The sequence below is a fragment of the Mchenga conophoros genome, linkage group LG10 (genome assembly GCF_057382185.1).
Source record: "Mchenga conophoros isolate Kocher_MC1m ecotype Shallow Benthic linkage group LG10, M_conophoros_male_GT1.1, whole genome shotgun sequence".
NCBI classification, from domain to species: Eukaryota; Metazoa; Chordata; class Actinopteri; order Cichliformes; family Cichlidae; genus Mchenga; species Mchenga conophoros.
The window spans coordinates 11429365-11442517 of NC_140535.1; the positions used below are offsets into that span (position 1 = coordinate 11429365).

A 13153-nucleotide genomic window follows, 5' to 3' on the forward strand; every position below is an offset into this window, starting at 1 on the left:
ATTTAGTTTCAGTTTAGCTGTAGGTAATAGTTACATAGACATGAAGGCATAAATAAAGGTTAGTTTTTTTACTCTAGCCTAACAGCTGTGGAAAGAGTCACAGTATGTGCGTGATTTCACTATGAAGTTGCGTTTATATAGTGTATATGATGTCCCTCACAGACAGGCCCAGAGAGAAGAGATCTCCATTTTTGAGCTTTTATTTACATGCATATCCAAGTCCTTTATTTGGTTTTTGGATGCAGTTCTTTAGTTGTTGTTCTGGGTTCTTTTCTGACCTCCTGATGGGTCGTGAATGTGCTCTTAGATTAATTTTGGTAGGCCAGCCACTCCTGCAAAGGTTCACCACTATTTTAAGTTCTCCATTTGTGATAATGGCTCTTACTGTGGTTTGCTGAGGTCCGATGACCTTAGAAATGGCTTTATAACCACAGATGATGTCTTTGTTTCCCATCTGTTCCTGAGTTCCTTTAGGCTGTGGTACGATCTGTTTCTTTTTGAGATCTTTAAGCCAGCTTCACTTTGTGAGGCTGTTTAAGTGATTTCTTGATTCCACATGTGTAGCAGTAATCAAACCTGGGTGTGGCTGCTGAAACTGAACTCAGCTTTCCAAAAACGAATTTACTAATCACAGTTACAGTTACTTTTTCAGGTAGATTTGGATGGACTTCTTCCTCCTTTATAAATGAAATCATCATTTGAAGACTGCATTTTGAAACATTAATGTATAAGAAATATGAACAAATCTAAGAAATTAACAGGGGACAAAATCATTTTCACGTCATTGTACATTTCTAGTTTGTGCTGTGTTAAACACTATGGATAAATATAGTTAGACATGTCCTTATAAAATTGATGTTTGGACATTTTTACAGCAGAATTAATGGGCCTGCTCATTCTGGAAACCATGTGTTTATATACTGTTAATCCAATTATGAACTATTACTTTCAATATCTGCCACCAAAGACATTCATGACAAACAATAAAACAATGAATTGAATTTTAACTAAGCACATGCATCACTTCTTTGTCTACAGATGGGCTTGAGCCCAATAATATCATTCCAGCCAGGTCTCAAATCATAAAGTAAATTGGATGTGGAGTAAGGGATAAAAAAGACATTCAGAAAATTAAATGAATGTTACTGTTGCGATAATAGAATTTCAGTCAATAACAATTCTTGATAAAGTGAAGCATTGTTGCAAACAATTTGCAAACACTTGAAACCTGAGTTGAGTGTTAAACTCTGTTCTCTGTCGTGTTGCACACCTGCAGAACAAGTAGAATATAAACCTGTGGTGGCAAAACAACAAACTAACAAGCTGTCTTTGATAATTACCACAGCAGTCTTTATCTAAACCTCATCACATTTTCCGGCAGATTATTTTAAAGCAAGTTTCTAACAAGTGCATGTTGCGTGTTCACAGCTGAGCCTATGGAGCTACATTTTAAACTTTGCTGAAGTCAGGAAGATGATGTGACTTCACTGCAGAACCCAAGGGAGGAAGATGAAGGAGAGGATGAAGGCTGCCACAGAGCCGTTTAGGTTATCCTCTCATGCACACAATGTCTTGAAGACGTTTTTCCCCATCCTGTGCCCCACTTAGACTGGCAGCCACAGTTTTACTGCATGGCCTGAGTTCTTCTCCCAGATAGCCAAAACCCTTGGGCAACCATTAATTAGCGCACAGTATGCGAAGTTGTTTATATAGCCTATGCATGCTTGTTAAAGAGATAAGGTCTAATCATTAATTAAAGTAAAGTATATATTAAGTACTAAACCATGCAGTTTACAATAAGCATGTGCTTAAAGGGATTCTGAAGGCTGTATAAACAGTATTATTACTGACTATTGTAGTCAAATAATTATGTAGAAAAAATAATTATTACTGGTTACAATTTCAGTTCCATAAGTGTACATCTTTAGCAAAGAGTCGTGCCTTATTTCATTGTCTGGTGTGCTAACCAGGCTCGTTTTGGATAAGCAAACGGAAACTCAGAGGGGACTGTTTCCAGCACGGAAGAAAATGAAGTCTTTGCTGATGGGGAACAGCTGTCTGTGTTCTTACTCTGTGCACCAGTAAGCTGCAGTTTTGTGTGGTTGGTGCATTAAACTGCAAAACTTCTGCAAGGTTACACATGTATACAAAGAGTGTCTTTTGAGATCACCTGCTGATGCAAGGAGATGCAAAATGCAAAAATACTGTGAAATCTAACTGTTTTTGACACATTTGTCTTCATTGCTGTTCTGTTTTTGTGGTGATGCAAAAGAACCTTATAAGCCCATGTCATTTCAAATCACTAGTGTCCTAAAAGAAATTCTCTATTATGATAAGAAAATAAAGGCGCAGAATAAATGAAGCCAGCTCTCGTAAATAAGTCAGGCCATCCCTGTTAAGCACAGAGGAAATTTATACACATTGCTTTTCTGAGTATTATTTGGACAATGTGTCATTTTTTTCTTCCACACTGATCATTTAAACACTGAGTTGGACATAAAGCGTCTTTTGATTTTAACCCACATAATAGACAGACTCACAGGATTATGTGTTTAAGACTGAAAAACACCATAAATACCATGAATATAACTTATCGAGCACAGGAGAACAGGCAGGTTATTGTTGAGGCTTTGGTGAGTAATTTAAAAGAAAAGCAGTCTTAGGTTTGGTTTGATCAGTAATCAATTCTGTACTTACAGTTGCAAGAAAAATTTTGAACTTTTCACATTTTCACTGAATAAATTGTAATGATTCAAAAGGCAGGCTGGGAAAAATAAGTGAACCTTTGTGCTAAAGCTATTTAAAGTCAGGCATTCAAATTAAGGAGATGAGATTAGAAGTGTGAGTTTTAGAGGTGCCCTGCCCTGTGAATTCAGCCATGCAAAACCCAGTTGCTGAGTCTGCTTTTCTTGAGAAAGAATGACTCGTGCAGCCATGCTTCAATCACGAACGCTCTCATCGCACCTTAGAAGAAGCTGGAAATCCTCCAAAAGCATTTCTAAAGACTTTGGTGTTTCTTTATCCACAATAAGAAAAGCTGTCAACAAATGGATGAAATTCAGTAGAGCTACTAGGTGTGGGCGTCCTACTAAGAGCACACCAAGAGCACACTGTGTAATTTTAAAAGCGTAACAGAAAGAATAGAAAGAATAAACACCTGCAGAAATCTCTACAACTTGCTAAAACATTTGTTCACAGTAGAATCAGTCAATTGCTATTACAAACCTAAAGAAAATATTTTTGCTTGTTGGTGTCGATTGTTGGTGCATCGCATGCAAGAATTTTAAAAAGGAGATTTGGGTTTGTGTCCAAATTGCAAGACAAGCTTTGTCAGTTTAGAAGTATCTTCTCTATTTTCTCAATTTTGCCTCAAGAGCCTTTCTGAAAAGATCAGACAAAAGAGTTCTCCTAAGTGGCCCTCATCAAATACATTCACTGCTATCGTTTTGTTTTTTGGAGTGGGGGAAAAAGGAGACTTTGCGCACCAACATCAAGAACTAGCCCCAACTGTGAGGCAAGGTGGAGGGAGCAACTTGGTTTGGAGCTGCTTTTTGACCTCAAGGGCTGAACAGTTTGCAATAGACTGTAAGTAAATTGAATTAAACAGTGTTACAGTGTTACAGAAGTATGTCAGGGCAGTCTGGGACCTACAAATAAAGAAAACCCAAGGCACACAAATAAAGAACCGAATAGTTGAGAAAGAATGGAATTCAGACCAAGACTCCTGAACATAATCCAACTTAGATATTGGGGCATCACCTATGGTAATTCACGTTAATAGAACCTCTGTCACCTAGAATCCATAGTTTTGGGTCCAGTTCAATTTGGATCCCCATTACCCCTGAGATTATTTGAATGGCCCGTCTGCAAAATTCTTCTATCACTGCGCAATTCCACAGCATGTATAGGAGATTGCCATCTGTGACCTTACATCTCAAGCATCTGGGGCAATAATTACTATCAATTTTATGTCGTATGTAAGGGGTCTAATATATCCTATGAAATATGTTAAATTGCATTTGCCTGTTCCAATAAGTGGTGCCACTCTACCTCTTCATAGACATAGCCCAGGTCTGTTTTAAAGAGGGCTGTTTAATCATTAAAAGGTTTAAAAAACATTATTATCCGGAGCTTTTAAACAGCTACAAGAAAACACTGATGAGGACGGTTTCTTTTTTTTCTTTTTTTTCATCAGAATTGTTGTCTAAAGGCAAAGAAAGATGCCCAACGGATTTACTTTACCAAATTGACCATCCCAGCCTTGCCGTAATGGTCTATTTGATTCACCTTTTATTGTTTATTTTATTTTCACTTGCTGAATACGGGACAGACTTGACTGGGGGAAAGAAGGGGAGAAAGAAAGAGGGAAAGAGAAACAGCTGAGAAGAAGGACGGGGGAGAAGGGCAAAAAACAAAAACCAACAGAACGGGCAGAGAAAAAAAATGCATATATCAATCACCTGGGTCACCTGCTGAGAAAGAAAAAAGAAAACAAGCAGAAGAGAACAAGAGTAATAGAATAAACAACATCACAATGATATATGGGAATATGACAGTAAATACTAAATATTAAACATTATTGTGCAGCACATAAGATCAACAGAACACAGTGTGCTTTGAGGTAGGAGCCAAAAAGGGTGTAGTTTGATGAGGACGGTTTCTACTAAAAGAGGTTCTGAGTTACTATATTAAGTCCAGTTGTTTGTGTTATTTCATCATAGCGTAGTCATGTTGTTTGTTTATAATCATGACTTAGATCGGACAACATTTTGTGAGTAATACATTCAGAAGTCTGAGTAATTCAGAATCACATTTATTGGCCAAGTATGTGCACAAATACAGGGAATTGGGCCTTGTTATTTTCTTTGCTCTCAATGTATTTTGCAGAGTAGACAGACTAGAACAGCATCCATCTATCCATTCTCTTCCGCTTGTTCAATTCGGGATCGCGGGGGGCTTGGAGCCTATCCCAGCTACCATAGGGAGAAAGGGCTGGATACAGCCTGGACAGGTCGCAATAACAACATGTATAGCATATTTATATTGATATGTGCAGTGGTGCAGAGTGCGAAGATGAAATAAATTATGGAATAAATAAGGAATGGAAAACTGGATATTTTGGTTGAGTCTCCAAACATAACACCATCCACTTATGTCTCCTCTTTCCTTCTGCAGACCTGCGCAGAGACTATGGCTGCTGCACGTTGGAAGCCTCAGTCAGTGGATATTGGCTTTTGGCTCCTCCTGCTCCTCAGCCTCATTCCTGAATGCAGGTACACAAAAATATATATGTCACGCTGTAATGCCCATTCAAGTTCAGTACTCGGGTGTCTGCTGCTGATGTGGGGTTGTTTTTTTTAGGACCTGTTTGATCAGGCTCGCTTCTGCAGCCTAACCAACTTTTTTTATTTGCATGGAAAATTTAAGAAATGTATGAAATTAGAATCTTAGTTGTGACTGTCAGATGCAATAACTGTAATGCTGTATGGATTACTGAACCACCTATACATTGCACCTGCTCTGCCATGGGAACCCATGCCATGAAGCTCCCGTTGCACAGTTTTTGTGCTGATGTTAACACCAGAGGAGATTTGTTACTCTGCACTTATTCCGTCCGCAGAGCATTGGCAACTTGTTGAGTCTTCATTTAATTTTCCGTGGTCTGAGTTGCTGTGGTTCCTAAATGCTTCCATTTTGCAATACTACCACTTTGAGATTGTAGTGGAACATCCAGGAAGGCAGAAATTTCACAAAGTGAATGTTGCAACAGTGGCATCATATTACAGCACCCCGCTTGAGTTCAATGAGTTCTTCAGAGCGACTCATTCTTTCCCAAATATTTTTACAGTAAAGGCAGACTGCAAGGCCAGATGCTCAGTTTATTCACCTGTGACAGTGGGACTGAAAACACCTGAATTGAAATGTTAAGAATTATGGCTCAATTCTTGTGTATATAGTTCTGCAAGAGCTTAATAATTCAGTTTATAGAGAAAAACTCATCTTCTTTTGTTCTTGCACATATTGAAGTTTTTGTACCCAAGGACCTCAGAGCACTGTGACTCTTAAAATAGAATACATGACATGTGTCCTCAAGAACAGAACAGACATAAAGTGAGTTATCCTCCCATCTAAATGCACCTAGTGCTGTCTTCACCACTCGTCTAAATTTCACTGACTGCTGAGTTAATTTGCGTTGTGCAGCACAACATAGCTATGATTGTCCATTCACAGCATTTTCACTCCTGCATCCTGTGCATATTTTTTCAGGCTGCGTGTTACGAGTCAGCGAAAAAAGAAAACTCCAGCATGTCTAGGAGTCATTTTAATCATACTCCTTGTAATTTCAAACGCAGAGATTGCACAGGTTGCCTTGTTTGCATTGTTGATAAGGTAGGATGTTATGGCAGGCAGACGCGACGGAGTGTAAATCACTTTAAGATTTTACACGCTAGGAAAGGCTTGCCGAACCTGGAAGAAAGCCGGTCGGGGAAGGAAATCAGAACACTGTGACAGGGATTAGCCCAGTTTGCTTTGTCACTGTGCCACTTGGCTCTTCTTGCTTATTAGGAGCACACAGTGCTTGTAATTACATATATTAAATAGAAATGTGGGACCAGGGGAAGGTGCTGGCCAAGCCTGGCAAGACATCTTTTTACAAGAACCTGTGCCCTGGTCTTAAAGTAGCTTTCAATTCAGCCAGGTTCATACAGTGTATGTAGATCAACAGATCTTTAGTCAGTGATGAACACAGACTAAACTGACTGAAAAAGTGTCCAGACATATAAGACAGAACTTAACTCTAACAGTCAGCTGCACTTGTGCCACATTGTTGTATTTATAAAAAAAAGTTTGACATTTATCTAAATAGATGCAGCAGAACCAGGCAAATTACTTTATTTAAGACATTCTTCTTCTTCATGAAGCTCTGGAACCTACTTCTTTCAGCCGGCCCAAACACACACGCATGCACACAGTTCTTATTTTGCAAACTTATTGTCTCCAGTAAACAGTGTCTCAGTGACTTCACTGAACGTTTTTCACAGCTGATCTCTGGAGGTGTCACACTACCTCGAGCTAGAGTTTGCATCAAAATTTGTATCCGTACCATAACTCAGTCAAACAGGAGCACGCCGGCGTAACACACATTTTTAGAAAGAGTGTTACCTTTTCTTCTCGAGGTTTTGACTAAACTCCCCTGGTCTTAGAAAACAAGGTGTTCCCTTCATCTGCAGTACTTGGCTAAGACTGATCTAATTTTAAGGTTTACTTCAGTTTAAAAGCATCTGGTGATGGCAGCCATATCTCTATGATCCAAAAGCTCAGGCTGCAGACTATGCTAACGTTTAGTTTCTAACATATCTGATATGAGAGCACATATCTCTTGCATGGCCATCTGGCTTTGAGCACAGCAGCCCTACCCACATGCTGCTGCAGCACTGCCCGAGCAGTCAGAGAAGGTTTTAATGCATGTGCCTGATGTGACACGTGACAGGGACTCACTAAAAATCATCTTCCAGTTATTTCAGACGCAATGTAGCACAGCAGTCTCTGCTTAAAACATTTTTCTTTGGTTTAACTTGTACTACATGAGGCTTCACATTTGCTTATTTGAATAAAGACTTTTTTTATGAGTTGCCTCTCCTGAAATCTAAACCTAAACTGAAAAATGGATTTTTTTGCATCTGAAAGTAAAAGTATATTTTAATTGTCCATCAAACTTTGGGTATAATCCTCAGACCATGAGCTTGCACATGCTCCCAGAATATCTGCATATCAGCAAAGCTGTTTCTCTCTGAGAACTGCCACCTCCCTGATGCCCACTGATGCTATCAACAAGCTCCAAATCGGCTTTACTACAGTTGAAGCAGGAGACTTTCCTAATGGATTAAGGTGTAACAGACAAATCCTCTATATAAGGATCTGTCATTCTGCACATCAACAAATTTCCTCACCCCACACTGAAAGTCAGGGCATGATTAAGCTGTTATTCCCAGCAATCCATGGACCACATATAAATGAGAAGTCTGCATAATGGCGAAGGTCCATCAGTCCTTCAGCTTGCCTCGCTTCCACTCTGCCTTCCACTTATACAGTCAACGCTTAACAAGTGTCGACAGTCAGGCCATCTTGTTGTCTGTTTTGTTTGTAATCTATTGCCAAGCTTCTGGATAACATGGCACATAATCAATAGCTATAAGAATGAAAGTGCTATATGTACACTTTGCCTGTATATTGGCTCTGAAGTTGCCCAGGCTCTGCTGGCTTTGTAAGCTCATCCCACATGAATTATTTACAGCAGGGCAGAGAGGGGCATCACTTTGAGAAGTGACCAGGTCAACAGTTAACATTCTGTTTCAGTGGTGTTGTCAAGGTTAATGTTTCACGGGTCTGGACAAGGGTAAGGTATTCATGGCGGAACTGCTTTCCTGATTGAATGACCAGCCAAATAGTTTCTCAGAGGAGTCAAAAGAAATAGAAAGTCAGAGGTTTGAGAATCTACTTAATGTCAAATCATAGGTTACCTGTCAAGATTTGCCAATTGTATACACCGCGTTTCCTTTCTAATTTGATTTAATTAGTTGGCTTATCAGTTATTTTGGCTTAGCCAGTGTTATAGGGGCCTCAATCATTTGAACAATTGAGTCACTGGTCAAGTGGTCAAAGAGCACACACACACACACACAGATCTTTTTTCAATCAAGTTTTTCATTGAACATTAACGTCCTTTTTCACATTCAGGGGATTTTTTTAGTTTGTTTGTTAAGCAACTTAACACTGACCTATGAGCCATTCAAGTTTCGACCATAAAAAGGCACTTATGGGATGAAACAGTGTTGTGTCTACACATAATAGAAAACTTGGCAAAGAACCAATGACGTCTCAGGCACTTTTTACCTGAAGCCTTTTTGCAACACACAAGTTCTTTTCCAATTTCTTTAGCTGAAGCTTTAAAAAGGGGAAAAATAGCAGAGTTTGACATGAAGTAGTAATTCTGCACCAAGCTGATTCCCAGAAGTTGATTTATCTCAGCATGATATGCAGTGCATCCTCCAAAAATATGAGGAAACTGAACAAATGGAGGACAAACAAGTGTCAGGCCAAAAAAAACACAATGTACAGCAGATAAACGGTATCTGAAAGTCATGTTGTTAAGAAATATGAAAAATTCAAGTCTGAAATAAATGGTACAATAAATGGACTGGTCCTTTTAAAACACATTTCTACTCTAGCTGAGTACCGTATTTCCCGGACTACAAAGCGCACCTAAATATTAGCCGCACAAGCTAAAATCAGGGGAAAATCCTGTTTTGTACATACATTAGCCGCACCTGACTAAAAGCCGCAGGTGTTTCAATGTTGACTTATCATATGTAAGAGAATATGCACAAAGGGAATTGTCAGGAAAGAGATGGCTGTTTGGAGACATCATAATTTTTATTAATATTTTGAAAAACAAGTTATAGGTACATATTTGCACATGTAGTACATAACAGTAACCTACAGCACACCAGAAAAATAGATTCGGACTACCTTTTAGGCTCAGGTGCAGTGACACAGCTTTAACAAGAAGAAAAGTCAGTCATTCACCACCATCTTTCTCTTCTTCCTGCGCACTAAAACCACCAAAGTCCTCTCCTCCAGTGTCGGATACAAACAGGCTCAGGATGGCTTCTTCATCCACTCTCAGCTTCTCTCCTTCGTTGTCACTTTCAAAACCAAAGAAATCCTCGTTGTCAGTGTCAGAGTCGAACACCCTCAGAAGGGCCGTGGCAGTGTCCTCTCCATCATGCAGCAGTCCAGCCCTTCAAATCCGTTGGTGATCGTGGATGTTTTCACACTTTTCCACGCTGTCAGAATCCACCGGTGGAGTTGGGCATAACTTGCTTTTCGCAAGTTTATCGCCGCTCATCATCCACGACTCCCGCTGAACGCGTACCGCTACTTTGAAGTTTGTTTTTCGAGCTACTTCGTACGGCACTACGTTGCCTGGCGGACGGACATGTGACTAACATACCACTCTTGAACCCCGATCCTTCCGCCAGGCAACGTAGTGCCGTACAACAGCGGAACAAACAAAACAAATCGTCTTACGATATGACAAAAATCACGGACAATCCATAGAAAAGCCGCACCTGACTAAAAGCCGCAGGGTTCAAAGCTTGTGCAAAAAGTAGCGGCTTATAGCCCGACAATTACGGTAATCAAAGCGCTTTATACAGCTTGCGTCATTCACAGAAGTTCTTTTTATCTAACATTCACACTCTGATGGATGCATAGACGAACATTTTGGGGTAAGTATCTTGCCTCCAGGAATACTTCGCATGTAGACGTGAGCAGGCAGGGATTAAACCAGCAACCTTCCAATTAGTAGATGACCTGTTCTACCTCCTGAGCTACAGCCACCAATAGTACTTGACAGGTGTAACTTGGCCTTCTGCAGATCCATCTAACATGCAGAAAAAACCTCATCAAAAGTAGTCTCAGGGGAAGGGTGGCTGTCAAGAAGCCATACTTAAGGAAAGGAAGCAGGGAAAAAATGTATGATAAATTATACAAGAACTAAACTGACAGACAGTGACAGAGGTCTTATGGAGTGATGACTCCAAATTTGAACCTTTTGGTTTAAAATCATTGTCAAAATATGTGGAGGAGGTCAAAAGAGAGGTACAAAAGTGAGTGTCTACAGCTGTAATAGATGTTGAATACAGATTTAGATACAATACATGCTCCGTCATGACAATGATCGCAAACATACTGCCAATGCACTAAAAGCATAGATACATACATAGAAAAACACACAGTGGATCATCTAGATGGAGAACAGAACAAAAAGCACACAGCATCCAAAGACGAGTTTTGAATGTCCTTCTAGAAGCCTGGGGAACTATTCCTGAAAATCTCTTCACCTAGTTCCAGTTTTCCTAGCAAAATATAAAAAATTAAGGCGTGGCTCAAGAGGGAGAGAGAGAAAATTGCAGGGGCAGGGCTGTAGGTCACTTGGACCACAAACCAGCTCAACCACAAACCGTGCCAAACTGGGTCCTTTAAGAGCACCAGCAAGACGCTAATATAGAACTGAACAGGGATCGTGGACAAAATATACAGTTAGATCAGGTACAGCATGAAAGGGAAAAAATTTTATTGATCCGTGCTCTAATTACTTTGAAGTTTCAGTCAATTTTATATTGATATACTGAAGATCTGGTCAATAATGTTCCAAGCAACCAATTAGCTGACATCCCCAGCAGGCATGAATCAAAATGAAGACAGAATAGATTTCCCAGTGTCTGTGCAGCTGGGTGTTAGACACAGACCGCTCATTCCTGAAAATGCACAAATGTTGAAAATAATGTGTGATCCTTGTTAAAATGGCCCCTCAGATATTACCAGTTTATAGACTTGTTGGATTCAATTTTGCTTTTGTTGTTTTAACATAACTCTGTGGGTTCTGTTCCTTTCTTTTTGGGAAAAGCTCTGACTCACTTTCAGTGGAGCACAATCATTTTCAGTGCATCCCATATTTTTTGCCACCAGCAACATCCACCCCCGACCCCTTCTGAAGTTGAGTCTGAGTCAGTAAAGCTATGGATAAACAAGCCGTACAGATTAAAATACTTAAACGTAGCGGTGCCTTTGAAATTGTCACGCCGACTCCAGTGTTGTGAACAAAAGATTGCAATAGGTTTTCATGGACTATATAGACGTAGATATACAAAAAAAAGTGTATAAAAACGTTTTTTTACATCTTATGAGCTAATTTGTATTTTTCATCAAGTGATATGCATCAAAGTTTATTTTTTAGATCATCATCATAACTGCATCTGTGAACTCTGTTCCTCAGAGTACATGGGCTGTTTCAGTTTGAAAGTGATTTTTGTTTTTTTTATTTAGTTATTTTTTATTTTATTTTATTTTACTCTTCATCTGAAAACACAGTAGAAGTATTACAGTTTACATACTGAATTACACATTATTTGCTTGAAATTTAACAAGCAAACAGGTTCAAATAGCTGTTTGGTCAACAGCCAAAGACTTTATACAAGAAGAGCAGCTTTAGGGTTTGGCTACCAGGGGAGAAGTATGTGGAAGTCAAAGGGAAAAATTTTACTGAAAAAAAAAAAAACCTAATGCAAAGAATAGTTTATGGTGAACGAGGCAGGAATAAATAGCAATCGGGAGAAATACATATATACAAAACAAGAGAAATGCAAACAAGACAGGAGGAGCTGGCGATGGCCTCCAGGGATGGCAGAGGGCTTTCTTTACCAGGGCATTTATAATGAGAGGAGATTGAACCTGTCTGTGCCTCCTGAAGTCCATTATGAGTTCTTTTGTTTTAAGCAGAGGTGGGAGCAAGTCATTGTTTTGCAAGTCTCAAGTAAGTCTCAAGTCTTTATCCTCAAGTCTCAAGTCAAGTCTCAAGTAATGTCAGGCAAGTCAGAGTCGAGTCTCAAGTCACTGGTGTAAAAGTCCGAGTCAAGTCACAAGTCTGAAATTTTGAATTTCAAGTCCTTTCGAGTCTTTAAAAAAAAAAACGAAAAAATAATGTTGCAGTTATGCTAAATGTAAATATTAGACCATGTAATTTTTAAATCTGTGTTTTTCTCAACACATGACAAAATAGTGAACTTAGAAAATATACACAAATTGTGAAATTGCACCTCTTTAAAATGCAGCTCAATTAAACTTAGCTCCAAGAATAATTTTCACCGACAGTTCTGAGATAAGCTGCATGTTATTCTTGGATGCGGTTGTAGGACCGGCTTTAAAATCGCATGACAAAAATATCATACATATTAAAAAAAACTGAATCACCAACGTAGCCTGGACAACATTTGCTAGTTAGATGAAGTCAGCTATCTCATTGTAGCATATTTATATGCATATTTATAATTATACGGTTCTTGGAGTGAGTGCATACACTCATGAAGTTTAGTAACTTCAGGTCACTGCAACAAGCCCAGGTACAGTTTACCGCCGGATGGGTGCAGGACCTTGAAATGCACCGTGTAGAACGAAAGACCATCGTACCCAGGGCCGGCCCGTGGCATAGGCCGTATAGGCAAATGCTAAGGGCGCTGTCCATCAGGGGGCGCCACGCCAGTGCCACAAATGTTGAAAAAAAAAAAAAAAAAAAAGTTGGTACTATTAT

At 39.4% G+C, this 13153-nt stretch overlaps 1 protein-coding gene across 2 annotated transcripts in view; it reads left to right on the forward strand.

Annotated features, from left to right (window-relative positions):
* gabra3 (gamma-aminobutyric acid type A receptor subunit alpha3) overlaps positions 1-13153 on the forward strand; it is a 118337-nt gene that overhangs the window by 27080 nt on the left and 78104 nt on the right. For both annotated transcript variants that reach the window (XM_085288546.1, XM_085288547.1), the window contains exon 2: positions 5176-5273. In XM_085288546.1, coding sequence (XP_085144672.1) covers positions 5191-5273 — 83 coding nt within the window. In that variant the 5' untranslated portion in view covers positions 5176-5190. The remainder of the gene's footprint in view (positions 1-5175; positions 5274-13153) is intronic.